The 24,348-nt window shown below is 41.6% G+C and overlaps 1 protein-coding gene across 4 annotated transcripts in view; it reads left to right on the top strand.

The window, feature by feature from the left end:
* nktr (natural killer cell triggering receptor) overlaps positions 1 to 23,127 on the top strand; it is a 54,585-nt gene extending 31,458 nt beyond the window's left edge. For all 4 annotated transcript variants that reach the window (XM_084326490.1, XM_084326491.1, XM_084326492.1 and 1 more), the window contains 6 exons: positions 1,030 to 1,178; positions 2,067 to 4,841; positions 7,611 to 7,691; positions 9,212 to 9,271; positions 20,246 to 20,353; positions 22,422 to 23,127. In XM_084326490.1, coding sequence (XP_084182616.1) covers positions 1,030 to 1,178; positions 2,067 to 4,841; positions 7,611 to 7,691; positions 9,212 to 9,271; positions 20,246 to 20,353; positions 22,422 to 22,488 — 3,240 coding nt within the window. In that variant the 3' untranslated portion in view covers positions 22,489 to 23,127. The remainder of the gene's footprint in view (positions 1 to 1,029; positions 1,179 to 2,066; positions 4,842 to 7,610; positions 7,692 to 9,211; positions 9,272 to 20,245; positions 20,354 to 22,421) is intronic.
* The last annotated feature ends 1,221 nt before the right edge of the window (positions 23,128 to 24,348 follow it).

The following is a 24,348-nucleotide window of genomic DNA, read 5'->3' as shown; positions in this document are numbered from 1 at the left end:
CACTTCACAGAAAGTAGGTTATATTCAGGCCCTTTTATGAGATATGCAGAGAGCATTGAGGTTTCTAGCTCTATTGACATGCTTTGTATGCATTACATATAGGGTTGCATGATATACAGATACTAGAAAAGTATTGTGATTCCCAGCCTTTAAAACGGTCCAATACTCCATTGTGTTAGCACTTAGCATCGATACTTTTCTATGAGTTGAGTAGATGCATGACCGGAGCAGTGTGGTAGAGAGAGAGTGCACGCTTTGCTTAGTGGGCCTGTCAACAGTGTTGGCTGAACACACACCAAAGTAATTTTCCACATTGTCTGTTTGTGATTCTGCCTAAAGCCAGGACTCCACAGTGTCAAGCTGACAGTTCGATGACCTAAACTAACTTTACCTGCAGTATTGAGGAATGGGAGGGGCTGAGCCCAAAACCCTCTCTCTTTCTCTCTGTGCGTGTCTCTCTGTATGTTTAATGATTTTAAGTAGCCAAACGTTACACTATAAAAACGAACTGGATAGTTGATTGATAAATATTTCACTTCATTAGCTGAAATATTATAAAATCATTAAAGGAACACGGTAACTTTTTGGGGACATTTTCATCACATCAAAAGCCCTGTTTCTCCACGTGGTAAATACACGGGTCACAACATGTTTACAGGAAAGCTTTGGAGTTGTATTTGGAGTGTATTTTGTGACTGTTGGGAACTGGGCTACACTGGCACACCTATTTCCAGTGAATGATGCTAAGCTAGGCTAATGGTGCGGCTGTTCCCTAAGCCTAATGCATGCACAGAGAAAAGGGTAACTCCAGGGTAGATGGCAAATAAGCTAATTTCCCAAAACGTTGGCGTGTTTTAAGTCTGCTATAAGCCATTCTCCCTTTCTTAGTTAGGATGAGTTTTGAATTAACCCTCAGAATCCGTGACTGTGCATACAAAGCTTGTCAATAGAGCTATGAAATCTCCAGATAATCGTTGTTAAAGTTTGTAGCTCATCAAACCTGGTGAATCTATCTGGTTCCCTTTGCAGAGATATCACACTCCCACCAGGTCCAAGTCCCGCTCTGCGTCTGTGGAAGAGCACGATGGCAGTGAGACCCCACCGCACTGGAAAGAAGAGATGACAAGAACCAAAGCTTACCAACCACCCAGCATAGAAAGATGGAGCAAAGGAGACAAGTATGCCATGTTCAATTGACCTTTCTCAAGCCCTGCCGTCTTTTCTTGATCTTCCAATCCCTCAAATCCCTCAGTTGTGATTGGAGGATCAAGAAAAGAGGGTGGGGCTTGAGATAGGTCACTTTAAAGGAAAACTCCAACATTTTGGGAAATTATCTTATTTGCCATGTACCCTGGAGTTAGACAAGAAGATGCATACCTTTTTTCTTCTCTGTGCATGCAGTAGGAGTAGGAAGACACGCACCGTTAGCCTAGCTTAGCGTCAGTCACTAGAAGTAGGTTCCTCCATTAGCCTAGTTCCCAACGTCTTCCGACTCCTACTGCATGCACAGAGAAGAAAAAGGTATGCATCTTGTCTAACTCCAGGGTTCCCAAAATGTTGGAGTGTTAAGATACATACCTTTTTCTTCTCTGTGCATGCAGTAGGAGTAGGAAGACGCGCACCGTTAGCCTAGCTTAGCGTCAGTCACTGGAAGTAGGTTCCTCAATTAGCCTAGTTCCCAACGTCTTCCTACTCCTACTGCATGCACAGAGAAGAAAAAGGTATGTATCTTCTTGTCTTAACTCCAGGGTAGATGGCAAATAAGCAAATTTCCCAAATGTTGGAGTGAGAAGTGATTTACTATATCATATTCTGTCAGGCAAAAGAATGTGTATCCTTTTTTGTTTTTACTTGAATTGAAAGTTGACATGGTTCTCTGTTTTGTGAGCAACTTGCAATACCCTAAGGACCATAGAAAACATTGAAAATCAAATGGTGTACTTAAAAATACTTTACTTTTCATAATTCCTAAAAGGCTTACATGTTTTTTCACCTGACTGTGGCAATGTGTACTTATTGTCAGTAGTTATCTTTTTTTGCTTGATGCATCTATTTTTACTTAACAGATTGAATGACCGTTCTTCAAGCAGATGGGATGACAGAAGCGATTCTGTCTGGTCCCAGTCGCCAGACCGCTCCTCGGACCACAGCTCTGAGAGGTCCAGCCCGCACCGCCCACTCAAGAAAGCAAAGAAAAAAGCCAAACGTAAAAAGAAGGTTAAAAAACATAAACACAGCAAGAAGCGCAAGCCTCAAGAGTCACTTCTATCGGAGGGTGTAAGGTCACCGTCTTCAGAAAGGAAGTCAAAGATCTCCAGTCACCATGAAAGAAGGTCCCATTCTCCATCCCGCTCCCCCTCCAGCCGTCGGCACCCAGCCACCAGCAGGAGGCGCTCCCCCCTGTCCCCCAGAGACTCTATGTCCTACTCTCGGTCCTACACCTCTAGTCGCTCCACATCTCGCGGGAGGTCCAGGTCCTACTCGAGATCCAGGAGCTTGTCCAGGTCCAGAAGTCGATCTGTGTCCAGGTCGAGGTCTCAATCCTACTCTCGGTCACGATCCAGGACAAGATCCCGATACAGATCCAGGTCCAAGAAGAGGAATCTGACCGGGTCCCAAAAAAAGAGAAAAGTCTGCAAGCCAAAGCCAGAGGTCCATGCGTCAGGGAAGGGTGCAGAGAGCAACGCCACACTGGCACCCAGACACCCTGTAGTCGCAGCCCCTGAAAGTGTCCCTGTGATGCCAATGAGCGACAGTCCTCCACCTTCACGCTGGAAACCAGGCCAGAAGCCCTGGAAGCCTTCTTATATCCATGTCCCGGACGTCAAAGTTAAGCAAGACCCCGGTGTCATTTCTTCCACCGAAAAGGCAACCAGTAACAATGCAGAAAAACTGCAAGCCTCAGTTACCAAAAGAAATGCCACGGAGGACTCCCAAGGTGGATACAGCCACCCTCAGAAGACCCAAAGACCCATGAGACGATCCTACAGTGGGTCCTCCAGAAGCAGATCCTACAGCCGTTCATGCAGTCGCTCAAGAAGTAGAAGTGTCTCTCGGTCGAGATCCTCTCGTCAGAATAACAGCAGGTCGTCGTCATATAGCCGGTCGGACTCTGGAGGCTCCCGCCAGGGGGGCAGTGTTAACAAGAAATCCTTAGACAAGGAATGGAAGCAATATTACAGTTCTCTGACAAGGATAAAGAATTTAAATAATTACCTGTCACTTCCCACTGGTCAAGATCCTGCCTTGGAGTCGGAGGACGGGACGGGCAGCGAGCACAGTCCGAATCTCAGTGGCTCAAAGGGAAGTAGCTCTTTGAGGCAATTAAAAGAGAAAGGTCCCACTCAGGAACAGGAGGACAAAGGTCACAATTCATTGCCACCTGTGGAGCCAGATAGCAAGCCTGATTGGGACAGTGATGGCGATAAAGATATTCAAAGGAACAGCATTGAAAATATATCCAAAAATCATAAACCAGCGGTTGAAACCAATGACGTACTCGAGAAGAGGTTGGCTACTCTTGCGGGATGGGATTCTGAAAGTGATTCTGAAAAGGTGCCAAGCAAGATAACTGCCATCTCTGAGAAAGAGGAAGGGGAGGCCAGTTCAGAGTCGGAACAAGAAACCAACAGAAAGACTTCAATGTTGGAGGCTCATGTCAACTGTGTTGCCCCTCACCCATCCAAGGAGATCTCAGATAAGGCTGCAGAGCCAGGAAAGCACAAGAGCAGGAAGAAGGCTAAACGGAAGCATAAACACAAGAGGAGAGGCGAGACCAAATCTGGTTCTCATCGTAGTAAGGAGAAAGCAAAGAGGTCCAAGAGGAAACATCAGAAGTTGAAAGAGACTTTCCACTGGCAGCCACCTCTAGAGTTTGGAGAAGAGGGCGAGGAAGAAGATGAATCCCAAAAAGAGAAACCTCTGGAACAGAAACACGGAGCAGGGACGGGAAGCCTGACTAAACTTGTTAAAGAAAGGCCAGGCAGATCCCCAGGCATAGACTGTATGGATAAAAAGGACCAAAATCTCACCTCTTCCAACAAGAATAGTTCAGTCCTGCCTGGGCCTCATAGACGGGAAGAACACAGACAAATGACGCGTGAACAGAAGACAAAAACAATTATTCCAGAGAATCCCAAACACACTGAACCTCAAGGTCAATCCTCTGGCAAAAATGGTGTAAACACTGCTGAATTGCCTAATATCCACGATCAAATGGAGTCATTAGATGATATGGATATATGCACCCCAGAGCATGACACTGAAGCCAGCACTGAGCCCCCCGTTGCTGAGGATCCTCTCAACAAACCACCTGCAGTAAACATGGACACTACCTCTGGCCCTCCAAATAAAACAAGTAAGGATGGTGATCTTCTCCCTCGGCCTCATGTCAAAGGGCAACAGTCTGCCTCCTCTGCGGTCTCTGTGACCAGTGCTGGTGAACAGCTAAATGAAGTGTCCCCAGGCAAAGTTACAGGAGATGCGATTGACCTAAAATGGAAGCCTCTGAAGGGAATGTCAGCTCTGCAGACGGTGAATCATCCACCTGTCACTGTGAAGATTGTCAGGATTCCAGAGAGCCAGACCGCCAACTCCCAGGTCGTCAGAATGGAGATCAAAAGTAAAAGCCGTGTCCGACCGGGATCCCTGTTCGACGAGGTCCGTAAGACCGCTCGACTGAACCAGAGGCCCAGGAACCAGGAGAGCTCCAGTGAGGAGAAGTCCCCCTCCTTGGCGGCGGGGGCTACTGGTAGCCGGTCGCCCAGGAAGTCTCGCTCCGGGTCCAGCCATCGGTCACACTCCTATAGCAGTAGATCCCGCAGTTCCAGCTCCTCCTCCAGGTCAGAGCATTGTGATCGAATGAGATGCGTGTTGACGGTACAGTAGAACCTTATTAAAGCTGGCCTACATATGATTGGTGGCAAAAGAAAGTGCTGACTGGGCAATTGGTTTTCCAATGGCCAAAGGGGTGGCACCGAACATTACCTTTTTGGCATCATGCACCACTCAAAAGGTGGTGCAAAGTTGCTGTTTTCAAAGTTCAAATTATTTCGATTTGACCGACTATGCAGCTGACCTTTTTAAAAGGATAAAGCCAGTCTATGAAAAGAAGCTCTCAACCAGGAAGCCATAATGTTCACATTGTTTGCTAAGATCATTAAATGTACTAGTTCGAAAAGACATACCGTAATTCCTCTAATAGTAACCCCGGCTTGTATTTGTTTCAACTGTAGCGGGTACCAGGCTTGTATTAGGAGGAGGCCTGTATAAGAGGATGGCCTATATTTCAAATTTTCAAACGGATCATAATGAATAAATCAACATTTTGTGTCAGTTTGAACCCAGTAAAATGTACTGGGTTCATTTATTGAAACCAAGTACTGTATGAAATAGTAAACAGTGCAATTACAGGTGGTCACTGGTCATTTCAACGTTTTCAAAGTGAAATCAAGTAACTAGCTCAGTATGCAGCTCAGTATATTAGTAACCCGGCTTGTATTAGGAGGCCGGCTTATAATCGCTTAGCTCAAGAGCGCACCCGGCCATTAATAGAGACCCGGCTTGTATTTGAGACCCGGTTACTATTAGAGGAATTACGGTATTTCACATTTTACGTATTATAATTTATTATCCTGAAAAGCGGGGGCGTTATAGTTATTACAAAACATACTTCAACAAGCTATCAATTTCTAAATCACAGCGTAGTCACAGAGCATCATGCACATTATACTGGAGTCCAAGTACAATGCCCATGTTATTCTCCATGATGAATTATGCTGACAAAGGCACAGTACGGCTCTGTGACTTGTTTTCACCATTTTCTTTTTCCAACAATGGAGTTCTATGACTTCTATGAGCTATATTTGGCATTGGCTAGATGGACCATATTTGAATGTAGGAGAAATACATTGTAGGTTTTGGTCTTTTCTTGGCTATGTTGATGATAAGAAAGAAATATCCTTATCTTTTTATTAAAGATGCTGTAAGTGGTATTTTTCTTAATTTGTTTAATAAGTAGTCAACATGTTAAAATAATAGTTTTACATTCCAAGGAATTTCCAACAGCCATCACTGGTATAGATTGTCTGGTCACTAACATGGGTCTCCCAGTCCCTCTGCTCTGCAGTAAACAGAAAATAAATGTTCTGGTATCCCTTCCCACTTTATTAAATCAGTAGAGAGAACTCCACAAAGCAAAAGTAAGAAATGTGCCTGAAACAAGTAAAATAATCTGCCAGTGCAGTAAGCAAATGTGGCTTGGCAAGAGTTCCTGAAATAAGTAAAAATATCTAGGGTTCTGTTTCCTGATTGGATGAAGTGGGAACGGGATACCAGGAAATGTATTTTCTGTTTACTGCGGAGGGACTGGAGACCCATGTTACTGACCAAACACTCACAAGCAAGTGGACCATATACAAGTTTCAAGTTCAAGTTTCTTTATTAGTTGTCATACAGAACTACAGAATACTTTTATATAAAATGCTTCTATCTGTTATGCTCCAGAGATTGTGCTAGATAAAAATAGATAAGTATAAAATAGAAGTCAAGTACGTAGACAAAAGTGTTCAATATATACATACAATATACAATGCTGAGTAGAAAAGTAACTGAGGCCTACAATTTTACAGATTTATATTGAAAAGGTATTTTTTGCACGTAATCTCACACGTTGCCAAATTCAAAACCATTTTGCACACATTCACTTAGTTTGACAGTTAATGAGTTTGAATTATGTCCTCAAGTGGTGTCATCGGAAGACCCTGTACCCTTGTGTTCTATTAATTACAACTCAATGAAATGATGTAGATGAAAAAGTTGCAATAGGCATTGCTATTTTTTCCCATCTAATTTCATTGAGCGGTAATTAACACAACACAAGGATTCAGTGTCCTCCGATAACATCACTGGAGGACATATTCAAACTCATTAACTTGCAATAACTGTCAAACTAAATGAAGGTGTGCAAACTCGTTTACAGTTTTGATATGTGTGAGATTATGTTCTAAATAAAACCAGCATTGTTTTTGGGTGAAGTGTCCCTTTAAAGTAAATAGTTAATTATTGAATTATGTCTACTTAGTGTTTATGATATGGTAAAAGGTGTATGTTTTTTTTTTTTTTTTTTTTTAGATTTCTTTTTTTAGATTTTTTTTTTTTTAGAGTTTATCGCTTTTTACTACTGGGCAGTCCAGTGGAGAGAGAGAGGAGGAACAGGAGACAGAGTGGGGGGAAGACATTCGGCAAATAACGACTGGTCCGGGAATCAAACCCGGGTCGGCCGTGCCGCGACTCAGCGCGTTATGTGGTTCGCCACTGGGGCCCCCAAAAGGTGTATGTTTCTATCTGCATATGACATGTTAAATAAAGCCTGTAGTAATAACCTTTATATTTCCATTTTATTCCTGCTAATTCCCACATATTCTGTTGGAAAGTTTTAAATACTGGCCCCCTGCTTCAGCAAAGGGAAGTGACTTATCTCAAACCCTGCCCTCTTTTCGTGGTCCTCCAATCACAACAGTTGTGATCGGAGGATAAAGAAAAGAGGGCAAAGTTTGAGATTGGTCAATTGCATTTTGTAACATTTGGTTAATGTTTTAATGACTTCTTAGGAGTCACAGTAGAGGTCGGAGGAGACATGGGAGAGGAGGACGGTCGCACAGCAGTACATACCGTAGCTACAGGAGTCACAGGTAACAAACGTCATGTACAACAAAGTCTTAGTCGCAATGAATTTTGTCAACCAATCGAGTCGGGTCCATTTAATTGACTGATCTCAAGTACCGGCCCTCTATTCTTGATCCATCCTTTGTTTGTCTGGGGAAAGCAACAGTTGTGATGATTGGAGGATCAAGAAAAGGGTACTGGGTTTGAGATAGGTCAATTACCAATTCTAACCTATACTAACCTGTAAATATTTTCGGGTCGATATAGACACAAAATATATTGGTTTGTTCCAATATTTTGTTATGTTAAAAAAAATAGCTTTGAAAAATGAATACATGTACACAGAGGGACCTCTTTAACACTTTCGGTGCCAATCACGTAAAAAGTCGGGTTATCTCGCCAACGGTTGAGCGCCAAAACCTGAGAAAAGTCGGGTTTTCGATCGTTTTAATCGTTTTTTCTTTTATTCTATTTTAATATTCTATACAGTCTCACGAACCTCTGTGTATCAATGACATTGGGACTCATTCTGAGACCTCGAGAATGCAATGCCAGCCGAATCCTGCTAGGTGGCAGTATCGCCTACCCTTTGAAACCTTATGCATAGTTTGTACCATTTCATGTGAGGGTCATCAATACTGGAAATCGCGATCAGACAATTGGAATATTCATTTTGGAATACCTCCTCCTAGCAAAGGTAAGGACTATATGACATCAATCCTACTTTGATCCTACAATTATTTCACATCGATCGCAACGATCATATGTAACGTACTCCAAAACGTATGCCATTGCTGACGATCAGAGCGTCACAACCCCCCCCCCCCCCCCCTTTGATTCCTTCATGATGAAACAATACCTATTATATACCTTTGATTTGGAAATAGTATTGTGTCCAGGCGAGCAACGCGAACGACTTTAGCAAAATGCACATAGCGCTCCATAACTCAGCTTCCAGGAATTAGCCCGGATCACTCTGAAACTATACAATATTCACCACGGGATAACACGCGAACGTATACATGAAAAGATTTACTCTTTTTTACATGTTGGACGAGAGATAGTGACTGTCAAATGAGCCATAGTATTGTCTCCATAGCTAGAATATAGAATATAGCTCTGCAAACATCGTGACGCACCGTGAAAAGGCTTACTTTTTAAAGTGTGGCCCATTGACTACAGGGATGGGGATAACCGCTGGCGCTGAATGAGTTAAAGAATGCTTATTAAAGAGGTTTATTTGTGAATATTATCACAGTTGTAAAAATATATATTTTCTTTAAGAAACTTGAGCATAAAACATATTTATAATAATTGACAAAAACAAATAGTGGACTAATTGATTAAAATGGGAAGACCCTGCCATTCTCTTTGTTATACACACCTTTCATTGTGGAGCACAGTAATCCTTTTTCTGCAGCATTTTGTTATCCGTTATGTCCTAACTGAATATCATCAGGTACTGAAGTGTAATGCTGTGTACAGTTGTCCAACAGTGTGACAGTCGTATTTTCTGACCAGCTCTGATGACTTTTTTCCCCAACAGTCGGACATACAGTAGAAGCCATTCCAGAAGTCGCTCATACAATCGCCGTAGGAGATCCAGGTCTGTCTTCTGTTTTATTTTGCTCGTAGAAACACTCAAATGAGTCGTCAGTGAATGTGTTTACATTTAATTTGAATTCAGAACCTTTTATTTATACAAGGAGAATACAGTGACAGCATGGCCTCTCTGTTACACACAGGAAATAAGATAAGCAAAGGTGCTATAAAGAAGAGAATAAATATTAGATAGAACGTGAACTTTACAGGATAATACAGAATGAAACCACAGTATAACAATGGGCGTCAGTATTCTGTTATCACTGCAATTCAAATAATACCCTGATAAAATCTTGGTGACATAAAACACCTTAATCTAATTTTGATACTTTGAATAACTGGATGGTCCATATTTTTAAGTAATTTTTTTCCATCTGATTTGGCACAAACGTTCTTTGAGTATTAACACATTCATGGCCATTTGGATCCGTCTAAAATCACTGTAGACGGCCAGCATTTCTAAACAGACTTGCATAGTCTGTGTGGCTGTTTGGAGAGCTAAATCTATACTTTATAGTATTGCTATCTGTCCATTCTCATTGTCAATTGAGACCATAAACTGTCCCTTCAAAATGGCTTAAAGAAATAATTTTTTCATCAATACGTTCTCATTTTATACCGTCTTGAATATAAGAGTTATAAGGGATTTCGGCTGGGATATTTCCTGGAACGCGAGATACAGGGCTAATAGCTACTAACGTTAAATCCAATGGCATTTCGGATATACAGACGCTACAGTTAAAACTCAAACTGCATATGATCGGTATGATGGTCCACCATGAATGCATGAAAGGGGGGGGGGGGGGGGGCGGGCGACGTCGTTTCTGATTATTGATTACCAATAACCGTGTTAGCCTCATTCGCTGATCGGGTGGATGGCTATCATAACAAGCCTTGATCAGCATGTAATTTACGTGAAAAAGATCTTACTGTGGGCCGGTTGGATCCCCCAAAGCATTTCCCAGTTATCGATCGCCATCTGGTAGATCCATATGTCCATTGGCTGATGATATATTCATTTACTGCATAGTGAATTCGGCGTCGCAAAAGGTATTCCAAGCTACAGGCTGCACATCCAGAATCCAGCTAACTGGAAACTCCATTGAAAGTCAAAAAAAGAGTGCACTGTTCTGCCACATGGCACACTGCATTATCGAGACAGCGACCCTAAGAGGATCTGGCCGGTAATGCACTTTTCAGAATTCGAAGAGGAGGGTAGATCTGCAGTGCAGCTCGGTGACATCGAGTAGATTATTACAATGGAATAAAAGCCAAAACAACCTTGCCACGGACATGTCCGTGGTTGGTCCTCAACCGTTGGAATCGAAACACGTATTTATCCGTGGTTGGCCCCGAAGCGGTTAAGAGTTTTGTAAAACCATGTGTATTGTCTACTACACCATAATTTGAGTTGTGACACCCATCAAGTGTTGAGTTGGTTATATATATGGCTGACCAGAACGCTTCAAACTTTTTTTTTTTTTTTTTTTATCCTTCCAAAAATAAGAATTAGCCCAGGAAATAAGATTGTTACGTGTGAATTGTCCAAGACGCAACCCGAGAGGCTCGTCGATGCATCGCAGACGCCCGACAGACATCAACCAGGCTAAATATCTAGACCCTGTCAAGGACAGGCAAAGAATAATGAGTCGAGAGAGAGAGAGAATGATATCTGACACAGAGACCAGAGAGAATTATATCTGAGACAGAGACCAGGCAGTGGGTGTGGCATGGGAAGAATTTGACCCGGACAAGGAAATAATGATGGCTCATTCTCTTGGTGAAAAAGAAAAACCACTAAAACCTTGCCTTGTGCTTTGTCCAGTTTCTGCTGCTCTGACCAAAACAAAGACCTCCATGACCAACGCCCATGTCACTTCTCACTTCTTTTTGTGACAAGACAGACTTGTCGGGCATTCCTCCTGATGGAAGCTCTTGTAACGTGTAACCCCCCTCTCGCTGATCAGTCATGTAGTGTGAAACCACAACCACTTCAAGATCCCCCGCCTGAAAGTTGTGTTGTGTGAGCAGAACAGCGTTCTGACACATTTTAAATATCGTGTAGTGTGTCTGCACCATTAGGCAGAGTGTAGGCTATCCTGGCTCCATATGTTTTCATTAACCATTTAAATCATTCCCCTTCCACGACAGGCCTCTTGTCTTGAGCAATGAACGAGATTACAGCATCAGTTATGACTCACTTTCTGTTGTCTGTAAGGGGCTTCATCATCATAGAGTCAAGTGTTTTTTTGTGAGACGCCGGTGGTCGATGTGGATAAAACATCCGTTTCAGTTGATGCACCTGATAACAGAGGGAACCGGAGGAATTCTTAAAAGACGTGTCAAAACGGGGGGGCAGGTGGCGCACGGAGATTACGTTCGTCACCAACGCCGGGAGACACTGGATTCGCCTGTTCGAATCCAGCTCCCGGCGTTGCTATCAGCTTGGCTGGCCTCTCACGCTGATACAATTGGCTGTATCAGGGGGTGGGAAAGCTGAAGGGTGGGTCCTGGGCGTTGTGGACAGCGACCCCTACAGTTCGGTCGGGGCGCCTGCTCAGCAAGGGTTGGAACTAAGGAGAGATAGTGTGGCCTCCCACACGCTACACTCTCCCCGGTGAGAACCAGCGCGGCCAGGTTGGCCTGCCCCAGGCTGCACATGCGTCGGAGGAAAGCATGTGACAGTCTCCGGTCTCCCGGACCAACAGTAGGGGAAAGTACGCAACAACCAGGAAGGGTGGGATGGGAGAAAAATCGGAAAAAAAGGAGGGGAAGAAAGATAAAAAAAAAAAAAAAAAAAAAGACGTGTCAAAGACTGATTCCAGTTCTCTTGAGTGGTGGAGACTAAATGCGGACCGTTATCCGCGGCTGACAACTGTAGCCACGTGATTGCTTGAGCACATGAGCCCCTCCAGAGCGCATTTCTTCTAAAGCTGGCTTTATTGTAGGCAAAACGAGAAATTCCCTGTTACCAATTTTTTTTGACATGTTGGTCTTTCTGTTTCACAACCTAAAGTGGGTTGAGTACTCATGTCATTCAAAGCTCAGGTATGTTAGTTTGTGCTGCACTCATGTCATTCAAAGCTCAGGTATGTTAGTTTGTGTTGCACTCATGTCATTCAAAGCTCAGGTATGTTAGTTTGTGCTGCACTCATATCATTCAAAGCTCAGCTATGTTCATTTGTGTTGCACTCATATCATTCAAAGCTCAGGTATGTTAGTTTGTGTTGCACTCATATCATTCAAAGCTCAGGTATGTTAGTTTGTGTTGCACTCGTATCATTCAAAGCTCAGGTATGTTAGTTTGTGTTGCACTCATATCATTCAAAGCTCAGCTATGTTAGTTTGTGTTGCACTCGTATCATTCAAAGCTCAGGTATGTTAGTTTGTGTTGCACTCGTATCATTCAAAGCTCAGGTATGTTAGTTTGTGTTGCACTCATGTCATTCAAAGCTCCATGTATGTTAGTTTGTGCTGCACTCGTGTCATTCAAAGCTCCAGGTATGTTAGTTTGTGTTGCACTCATATCATTCAAAGCTCCATGTATGTTAGTTTGTGTTGCACTCATGTCATTCAAAGCTCCAGGTATGTTAGTTTGTGTTGCACTCATATCATTCAAAGCTCCAGGTATGTTAGTTTGTGTTGCACTCATATCATTCAAAGCTCAGCTATGTTAGTTGTGTTGCACTCATGTCATTCAAAGCTCCAGGTATGTTAGTTTGTGTTGCACTCATGTCATTCAAAGCTCCAGGTATGTTAGTTTGTGCTGCACTCATGTCATTCAAAGCTCCAGGTATGTTAGTTTGTGTTGCACTCATGTCATTCAAAGCTCCATGTATGTTAGTTTGTGTTGCACTCATATCATTCAAAGCTCAGCTATGTTAGTTTGTGTTGCACTCATGTCATTCAAAGCTCCAGGTATGTTAGTTTGTGTTGCACTCATATCATTCAAAGCTCAGCTATGTTAGTTTGTGTTGCACTCATATCATTCAAAGCTCCAGGTACCGTAATTCCTCTAATAGTAACCGGTATTCAATTAAAAACGGGTCTCTATTAATGACCGGGTGCGCTGTTGAGCTAAGCAATTATAAGCCGGCCTCCTAATACAAGCCGGGTTTCATGTATATTAGAGTTATTGTTGTTATATGCTGGCCTGGCTGTGCAGTAAATACCATATAATGGTATGGTGTTAATGTTTACCAAGAGAGTAAGCCTACCTCAGAATTGTATAAAACGAAGTTATTATTATTATTATTATTATTATTATTATTATTATTATTATTATTATTATTATTATTATTATTATTATTATTATACCAGTATTGTGATTGCACTATTTTACTTTATTTTACTTTTTTTGACCACCTGTATTTGCACTGTTTACTACCGTATTTCATACAGTACTTGATTGGTTTCAATAAATGAACCCAGTACATTTTACTGGGTTCAAACTGACACAAAATGTTGATTTATTCATTATGATCTGTTTGAAAATTAGAAATATAGGCCTCTCTCTTATACATGCCTCCTCCTAATACAAGCCTGGTATTCGCTACAGTTGAAACAAATACAAGCCAGGGTTACTATTAGAGGAATTACGGTATGTTAGTTTGTGTTGCACTCATATCATTGAAAGCTCCAGGTATGTTAGTGTGTGTTCAGGCTTAGACCACGGAAGCTACCGTACTTTTCGCACTATAAGCCGCACCTGACTATAAGCCGCAGCAGCTAAATTGAATGATGTGTACATATATAAGCCGCACTGGACTATAAGCTGCATGTGTTTTAATGTTTAATTACCATATGTAAGGAGTGGAGCCTGCGGCTTAATTTGACTCAACACGGGAAACCTCACCCGGCCCGGACACGGAAAGGATTGACAGATTGATTGCTCTTTCTCGATTCTGTGGGTGGTGGTGCATGGCCGTTCTTATATTGAGCTTTAAGTTCCCACCTCTACAGAGAATGACTCCCACCTCTACAGAGAATGACTCCCATTGGGACACAATACTGTCGGACAAATAACAAGAATTAAACTCATTTACAAGTTGTATTAAGTAAATAAGGGAACAGATAAATAATATTTCAATGCAGTAAAAAAAGCAATATTTCGATTTTCGGGTTTTGTCCACATATAAGCCGCACCGTTATATAAGCCGCAGGGTCGAAAAATGGGGGGAAAAGCCGCGGCTTATAGTCCGAAAAGTACGGTATTTTCATTTGGTGTATTCATGTTTTCACTTTGAATGGATATGGTTGTTGTATTTCATTTGATCAATGCATACTTAAAGTGGAGGCAGAGTTCTATTTATTGCTTTTACATGTGTATTGTGCTCTTTTTAAGCCTCAAATTACTTGTGCTTTCTTTTTGTTCATGTTAATTCTAAGGCAACAGAAGCAATTATTTGAATTATTTAAGATTTCATGTAAAGTAAGTAATGTACACTGACATGGGCCTTATTTATTTTTATGAGCAACTGATTTCAGCAACTTTTGTTTAACTAAACGCCAATCTAATTTGTGGATTAGCCTACTTCTGTCAACAAATACATGTTTTTTATTTTATATATTTTATTTCTTGGCATATGCTGCACAGGCTATTTATTTTTGCCTATGAGATTAGTTTTTATAGACTAAGGCTATGATTTATTTAATTCTATTCTTGCAATTAAATGTCAATGAAGAGGAAGTCCGATTTTGCCGTTGTCTCTCAATAGCATAATAATTACTATAATAAAGCCTAATGATAGCATGTGATAGACATCATTTGTTGTTGAAAATTTTCGTATTTTCGATGACAATTAATCTCAAACCCCACCCTCTTTTATTGATCCTCCAATCACAATTGTCCTGGGTTTGTCGGAGGGAAGCAACTGTTACGATTGGAGGATCAAGAAAAGAGGGTGGAGCTTGATATGGGTCTATTGGAGCTGAAGCTTCGAAGCCCAAAAAAAGGTATTCAGGACAGCCCTAGTTATCAAATATATAGCACGTATAAATATGAGTCTTCACACCTCTTTGAGCCCAAGCATTTGTTATTCTGCATGAATCTTACATGGTAGTAAGATGGAATGCCTTGGGAGGACCAGTATAGCTGAAGTTTACATGGTAGTAAGATGGGATGCCTTGGGAGGACCCGTATAGCTGCAGTTTATATGGTAGTAAGATGGAATGCCTTGGGAGGACCAGTATAGCTGCAGTTTGCATGGTAGTAATATGGAATGCCTTGGGAGGACCAGTATAGCTGCAGTTTACATGGTAGTAATATGTAATCCCTTGGGAGGAGCAGTATAGCAGCAGTTTACATGGTGGTAAGATGGAATGCCTTGGGAGGAGCAGGATAGCTGCAGTTTACATGGTGGTAAGATGGAAAGCCTTGGGGGGAGCAGTATACAGTAGCTAGCTGCAGTTTATGACAGGAGGGGAATAATTAGTGTTGCTTGTAAGGTATTTTTCTTGTTTTCTTGTACGGCTAGCTTTTGTTAACATTTCCACATAAATAGACCATGTTTTCTGGTCTATAGTCTACAATCTGAAAACATTTCCTTCCTACCTCCTATAACCTTTTGTAAAGTCCATTTTTGCCACTTTTGGTTTCGGCAAAGTTGTAATGAGTCTGACAGGCAATTAGCTCGTTAGATTTCAAGGAAGATCTTCTAGATCGATCAAACTAAAGCACAAGGGTATGTGTTGTGTACGTCACCTCCGTGCTCGAGGTATGCATGTGCGTCCTCGTGCTGGAAGAACGTGTGACGCATCATTTTCAGGGACCTCTCCTACTGTGTGCTGTAGTGCCAATTACATCAACTAGTGGTCAAAACCTCCAATGCATACCTTTTTAAGATGAGGGGGAGATTTGATTGAATTAAACCAATAATCAGCATGTAAACAGGAATATAAATGGAGCATTCTTTATTGTTACACATTCAAACACCTGTAGACAATTATAGTAATAATAATATTTTCATTATTACCATTTTACTGCTTTTATAAAAAAAAAAATTACATTTACAAATGTCAACATTTGTTAACATTGGAGAGAAAGTGTTAAATGTTGGGTTATGATGGGTTAAGTTTAAGGTTAAAAATCGATTATTGAATTATGAACTATGAACTACTATTCTAAATCAGGACCGCCAACGAATATAGTCTGAGTCAGACAAATGTTAAGAGGTACACATAAAATATTTATTCCATGCACGGGAGAGGAAATGACAACATTCCAAATCGACAACCTCTAAAGTCACAGTCAAAAGTATCCCGTTCCATACTTGATTTTATTTTATTTTATTAGGGATCCCCATTAGCTGGTGCGATAGCAACCAGCTAGTCTTCCTGGGGTCCACACACAAAAAAACACACAAAAACAATCACTATTGCAAAAAACAAAATTATTAAAAGTCAGTACACACAATGCATAATGAACCTACTGTAACAATTAATATAGCTAAAATTACATTAGTGTAAAACAAAAACAAAAAATTACTTTACAGTGTTAAAAACAATTTAAAAACAATTCAGTCACGCTGTTTACTCAAATCAAAGATCAGTTGGAAAGGGTTTGTGCTGAACTCGGACACAGACGACATGTCAAATTAAAAACACACGTAGAGCGGTTACAAAACACATGGAGATAATATCTGAAAGCTATTTGAATTTATTTATTTAAACGGATGTTAAAATACACACAGGATTTAAAAGTCAATTGGGCAACAACCATCACATGCATTACATTGTTTGAGGAATTATCCCACAATAAAGTCAGAGACTTATTTCCATTGTGGTCCTCGTCTGTCACAGCAAGTCTGTGGGCACAACTGAAATGAAAAAAATGTATATAAACTAACCTTATTGTCATGCACTCTTCCTAATGTACTAACTTACACTCAACACTAGCACTCAAGTCTGAACACTTTGATGAACATTGTTACTCAGCTGATAGAGTTGTACCCTTCCTACTGACTTGTAGTACAAAACTTGTAAGTCGCTTTGGATAAAGTAAGTCAGCTAAATGACTAAATAGTCGGCACAGGTAGGTCTCCGCAAGGTGCAAAAAACACATTAAAAGTACACTACAATAGAAGGCAGTCAGGTGGCGTAGCGGAGATTGCGCTCGTCACCAATGCAAGAGACTGCGGTCTCGACTCCCGGAGTCAGCATTGCCTTGGCTTGGGCTGATCGCTATACTAACTCGTTTGGCTGGGTTAGGGGGAGGGAAGCTGTGGGTGGGAAGCCGTGGGTGGGAAGCGTCTATATTTATCACAGCCGAAGAGTGCGTCGCGTTTCTCTGATTGGCCATGACGCCCATGTGACCGCGGCAGCGCGAGAGAGCGGCAGTGCGGAAATAGGCTGCATCCTCCACGTCAAGAAAGACAGACAGGCATTCTCTGTGACAAACCCTAACCTTAACCAACTCCGAAATAATGCCTAACCTTAACCCTCCCTAACCTTAACTTAACCCTAACTGTAACTGAGGGGTTACAAAACCCTGACTGTATTAAAGATTGTGATATATTAAACCACTACTAGTTATGTACTTTAATTACTGGCCATACAGTACATGAATATATATGGTGAACACCCACACAAGAATACGGCATTGACACATAAATTATATTGGAGGGTTATTTATTATTATTAAGCAACGTTAGGTTACAGATTGAGAATTAGGCTCGCGCTTGTATGGCGAAGAATATACGTAAAGTCAGTCAAGAGCATAAGTCAATGAGAATAGTAGGAATACTATGATGGGTCTAAGCTGACGCCACCTGTGGTATAGCAATTATATGGGCCACACCGGTACCAACTGGAGACACTGGGTTCCCTCCGGGGTGTAAAGCCGGGAGGGGTAGAGGAATGTTCGGGTACCCAGTCTGAGTCAACGAGGAATAAAGAGGCTCCAAGTACAGTGCTTGTACTCCCTTGATCAGCAGACAAAAGCAATAGTTGTAATCCAATATGCTCGATAGCATTGACGACAACCAGCCAGCCCCTTCCACGAGGCGGGCCCGAATGGTGATCCTCACGAGGTTAAATCCCAAACGACAGTGGAATCAACGGTGCTCTTCTCCGGTGGTCACGGTCCCAAAGCAATATAATCCAACCAGAAATGGTTCTGCATTCGCCGGTGCCAATTCTCCTGTGTACATATCCAACGGTTCTCGCCTAGGACTCCTCGGGTGTGGGCACGGATTTAGGCCGCACAGCCTGGATAAGTGCACTAGCTAAATACACGACGAACCGATGGTAATGCTGGTCACGGAAGAACTGTTTAGCCGCCCGATATACAATAAATGATCGACTATTACTTCACATTAGATTAAGTCGAACTCAACGTTACTGCGTTAAACTCTGACACTTTAACATTCTATTCGCACGCGGTTCTCAATGCTCTATTTAGATGCAAAGTTGCTCACTTCACTGCACGTTGACTCGTGGTGAAGGTATTAAGGTTTTGGTAAGACTACTGCTGTTTACACCTGCGCCGTATTTATACGTAAGTGAATATCTAGTCCCAACCTCAGTTCTTGTCTCGTATTACTACGCAGACTCTGGGCATGTACTGACATGCCCGGAGTTGCCTTTGAACTTGCCGTTGGGGGCTTGGTCGTTGGCGCCTGGGGTCGCTGTCCAATAGGAGAGCGAATATTACTCTGGTTTGTACGCAGGTAAAGGGATATTCCGTGTATATATATAAATAATATACAAAGTATATCAAACGATACATATATATATTCAGTTTAATCTGGCCCTTCACAACACTAACCTTAACCAACTCCGAAATAATGCCTAACCTTAACTTAACCCTAACCTTAACCAACTCCGAAAGAATGCCTAACCTTAACCCTCCCTAACCTTAACTTAACCCTAACCTTAACCAACTCCGAAATAATGCCTAACCTTAACCCTAACCTTAACTTAACCAGCGGAAGAATGCACGTTTATAGTGAGAGATGATAAACGTAAAAAAGAAAAGAAAAAAAAATTGAAGTGATTCGAACTTGTGACCAACCGCACCGCAGACTCCACAGCACGGCGGCGTACCAGTTGAGCTAAGCGTCGATGGAAAAACATCGGGGATTACGGCTACATAATGCCGCAAGCTCTGCCGCTCCGCTCTGCGGAGGGGGGAATTGGCACAACGACTAAATTGGGACGGGAAGAAAAACAGAAAAATCTGAGAGATAAAAAAAATAAAAAAATAAAATAAAAGTAACTACAATATAAAAAACAACACCTATTAAAAATAAACTGCTTCAGTTTATAATTGTCGGGCGGCTAGGCACTGCTCTTTTTAAAATGCCTAATCGTGACAATTTATTTTATATGAGATGGCAGCTGGTTCCATTGTATAGCTGCTAAATACTGAAAGGTATTTTTCCCAGCCTCACTCTTAATCCTACAGGGGACAATATCCGTTCCACTTGCTCTGGTGCCATGAGTCTCCCTGACGAGTTTAAAATAATCTTTTAAATACTTCTGAATGGATCTATTCATTATTCTATGGGTAATACTCAGCTTCAAATGATTGATTCTGTCTTCAACTGACAACCATTTTAGTTCTATGAATTGGGAGCGGCCAACATGGGTACGAGAAGATTAATTCAAAACAGTCCTATCAATTTATTCTGGGATGTCTGTAGTTTTGTTTTGATGTACTTAGGAGTACTGGTATACCACACTGTACTTGCATACCACACTGTACTTGCATAGTCATAGTGGGGTTGAATTAGTGCCATAGCCAGCGATTTCAAGGTTTTAATATCTAAAAAAAATTCCTTTCTGGACAGAAATCTGAATGACGTGACACAAAACACAAGATAGACTTAAGACATTTCTCATTCTTCATTAACATGTAAACCCATATTCTTGATTGGTGCGCAAACAACCAAAGCCAATTTCAGATAAAAAGCTAAAAAATTTCCTCCCCCGAAATAACCCTGTTGTTGTCACATTGTCTGTTTCCATGGCAACGCAGGTCAGACTCCTACGACAGCTACTCAAGTCGGAGTCGCAGCCGCAGCATGAGCAGGAGACGAGGGCGCAGGCGGAGTGACGGCTACAGGAGCACCGAGCGCCGCTCCAGGTAAGAAGCCAGGTGACCACGCCCCCTCTTTCCCTGCTCTGGACAAAATATTCCATTTTATATGACGCAGGGTTCCCGTGGGGTCTTAAAAAGTCTCCAATAAGGTCTTCAATATGATTTTGATAGGTCTTCATTTATTGGATTGGGAAGTTACTTCTATGATACTCTGTATCACGTTTTAAATGTGTTTGGGGGAAATGTCCAGCCCCTCCCCCCAACAGTTTGTATGGAATTACCTCTTTCATAGTAATTTTCCTTCATAATTCTTTGCCAGTATGGCCCTGAAATAGGTATTCAATTCTATTCAAAGCGGTTTTAAAAAGGTCTTAAAATGTCTTAAATGTAACTTGTTGAAACCTGCAGTAACCCTGACTACATAATTGTATACTATATATCGCCATTTTCTCGACCGGCCAAAGGTTATTAATTTGAAAATGCAGTATTGCTGGTTCCAGACCCATCCACCCTGCCTTTAGAAAGCCACTAATTTACCGGCATGTAGCCTAGGGCTCTCACATACAAAATCACATACTGCTTTTGTCTTCTAAGCAATGCAAGAGAAGCAATGTATACAATGTAATGCATAAAGACGGCAGCTTTTTGTTGTAATAAGAGGGTCGGAAGGCCTCTTATTCGTGTACTGGTCTCCAAAAGTGCTTGTTTGGCCATTTCACACACAACATGAAGGCACCTTCAAGCTGTTTCTTTACCTGCTATGTCCCTTGAGTTGAAACCACCAGAATCTGTGTCTCTTTCTCTCTCCCTCTCATGGTATATACCGGTAACTCCCTCTCATAGTATAGAACCTCTCATAGTATAGAACTCTCTTGTGGTATCGAACTCCCTCTCATAGTATAGAACTCTCTCTCATGGTATAGAACTCCCTCGCATAGTATAGAACTCTCTCGTGGTATAGAACTCCCTCTCATACTATAGAACTCTCTCATGGTATAGAACTCCCTCTCATACTATAGAACTCTCATGGTATAGATAGTATAGAACTCCCTCTCATAGTATAGAACTATGATATATCATAGTATAGAACTCCTTCTCATAGTATACAACTCTCATGGTATAGATAGTATAGAACTCTCATAGTATAGAACTATCATAGTATATAACTTATCTATCATAGTATAGAACTCCTTCTCATAGTATAGAACTCTCTCATAGTATATAACTATATATCATAGTATAGAACTATCTCATAGTATATAACTATCTATCATAGTATAGAACCCCTTCTCATAGTATAGAACTCTCTCATAGTATATAACTATATATCATAGTATAGAACTCCTTCTCATAGTATAGAACTCTCTCGTGGTATAGAACTCCCTCTCATAGTATAGAACTAGCTCGGTATAGATAGTATAGAACTCTCTCTATAAGAAAGGCAACACCACTAAACAACATACATATCATTCAGTAGAGCCTCAGGTTGGACTGCAGCTCTGCTGCTGCACGGATATTTCTCTTTTCTGAAGTCTGGACTCCTGGATTCACTACATCAAAATGACACCATTAATCCTTGGGAAATATTATTGGAAATTGAAAACAGTTGCGAGGGTGGCTCCGAGCTTCTCTCCAATCTGTTTAAAAATTTTCAGAAAATATTACCCTGGGATACATTTTCGTCATGTCAGTGAGTCCAGAACTTTGGAAAGCAGAAACATCCGCGCAGCCCTGCTACTTCCAACTTGCCGTAACAATGACACGCCTGAGACTACTAGATTAGATGAAGGTCGTTTTGCGGTATAGACCACCGCAACACCGCATGCGCAGATTGCCCAGGGAGTCCCTCGCAGACAATCTGTGCATGCGCCGGTTGGGTAGTAGGTGCGGAAAAGTGACTAGCTCGGTTGAGACTTGGGATTGGTCTCTCCGTGTTCAGGAGACTCGGGCGTATAAATTCATTTTATCCCCAGCTCTCTCCCATGAGCTCCATGTAACGTGGAAGTGCAGTGGTCTATTGGCCTCCCTTTTTAATTTGAAGATGCTACCGATATGAGTGCCTGTTAAACGTCCTACACTGTAAACATCACATGCAAATGTCTCTCCTCTACAGGTCCTACCGGTCCTCCAGCGGCAGCTCCTCCGGGCATAGGAGTCACAGTCGGAGCAGTAGGTACTGAGGCGTCGCCCCAGGAAGAGCCAGTTACGTGTTAGGACTCCTGTGGCGTCCAATAATCAATACTGACGGAATACTGGCTACTGTACAAGTACTATTACATGCAAAGATGTTTGTTTTTTTAACAGTGAATTTATACTTCTTACGAAAGGGTAAAGGGGTACTAACCTGTAAATATTTCCGCGTCTATAATATATTTGTTTATTCCAAACATTTTTTTTGTTTTTTTTATATAAAAAAAGATTATTTCCATTTTTACACACTGAAATAACTGAATGTATTTTAGTCAAGAAAATCCATTATCTCGTGGCGTCAAGAATTCCGACGAGTCCGAGGAGTTAATCGTCAGTTGCTTATGCATGCAAGTTTGTATTGTTTGTCGCGACAGCATGTAGATATGGAATGAGGAGGATTCAACAGGGTATGAAAGATAAGATTGTTTTGTGAACTTTGTTTGCATAATGGCCGTTGCCTTTGTTTGTTTATTCAGCAGCAGAGTTCACCATTCAAAGCTGCAGTTTGCCACTGCTCACATTTCTCTTTACTCGTTTCCTGAATGTAACATACTAAAGGATGTATCACGTCTGTAATCTTGATCCTGTACACTGAGATCAGATGCAAATGCATTTTGAATGTTTAAGCTGAATAAATACCATTTGATTTTAAGCCTTTTGCTCTCTGTGTTTCCTTGTGTAAGTGAAGAAGACTTATGAGACATGCTTTATCATCATGTTGTCCAGAGATGGTGTAGTCGTTAATCTAACGAGACCACATGTACACATGTAACGGCTTAAGGATCAGATCCCACCAGATTCATCTCCTGTGCGTCTCCTACTCCCTTGCAGCCTTCCTACTGTCTCAATTAAGAAAAAACACTTAATGGGAGTGGACTGCCCACTCTTATTTAAAGATAAGTACTGTTATGTGTAAAGGCACATACTGTGTAGACTATATGGGAATTTTTTCCAATGGCGCCATCTAGCCATGTCTCCAGAACTGCATGCGGTGTGCATGATCACTGCTCAACTTTTTTTGTGTACTTTACAAGACATCCTCTACTTCATTAAGGGATTATACCCTTTTTGTTACTATTTGAGTGTATGTGAAGTAGTCATGGAGAAGAATAAAACACTTAACGGCCATGTGGGCAAAAGAAAAATGCAAGAACTAAATGAAAGTCTGTGATTAAAAGAGCCAACATTCTTCCTCATGATTAGACATAATGCAATTAGAAGAAACATGATGATGCATGATTCTAATTCCACTCCCCAAAGCCCTGCACTTCATCAGGATAAGAGTGGGGGGAGACATGCATTAAATTATAATCATGCTCAGAACTAATTGAAAATGTTGGTTCCCCCCTTGCCAATATTTGAATACATTAAAATGTGACCCCCCCCCCCCCCCCTCTCTCTCTGTCTCTCTCCTGAGAGTGGATGTCGCATGATGTGGCTTACTGGTTAATAAATCCTGAATTTTCTGTCAGACCAGAGCCCATTGAATTACTATCCGTTTACTGTTGCTAAGAAAGTACAGAAGAGTGCACTGATAGCTTGGTTAATGGTCGCTTTGATGGCACTTTTTTAGTTGAAAGGCTTTGAGAGTTTATACTTGCTGTGTGTGAATAATACAATTCAATAGCTTGATTAATGACCTGGGTAGTCTTGTAGGAAGTGTTGTGTTTGTTAGCGACTTCACCTGAGCCATTGACAAGAATGATAAATGGGATCCACCTTACTCTGAGTCTGACTCCTCCTGAGTCCCTCTCCATCCTGGCCTGACAGCAAGACTCACGGGAGGACTTCACTGTGAGAAACTTTAGGACACTCCGTCCAACTGCAGGTATCTATATATAACCGATAAC

Source organism: Notolepis coatsorum (assembly GCF_963971535.1).
Source record: "Notolepis coatsorum genome assembly, chromosome: 12".
Taxonomy (NCBI): domain Eukaryota; kingdom Metazoa; phylum Chordata; class Actinopteri; order Aulopiformes; family Paralepididae; genus Notolepis; species Notolepis coatsorum.
The sequence above is the reverse complement of the archived record's forward strand: the minus strand, read 5'-3'. Positions and strand labels throughout refer to the sequence as shown.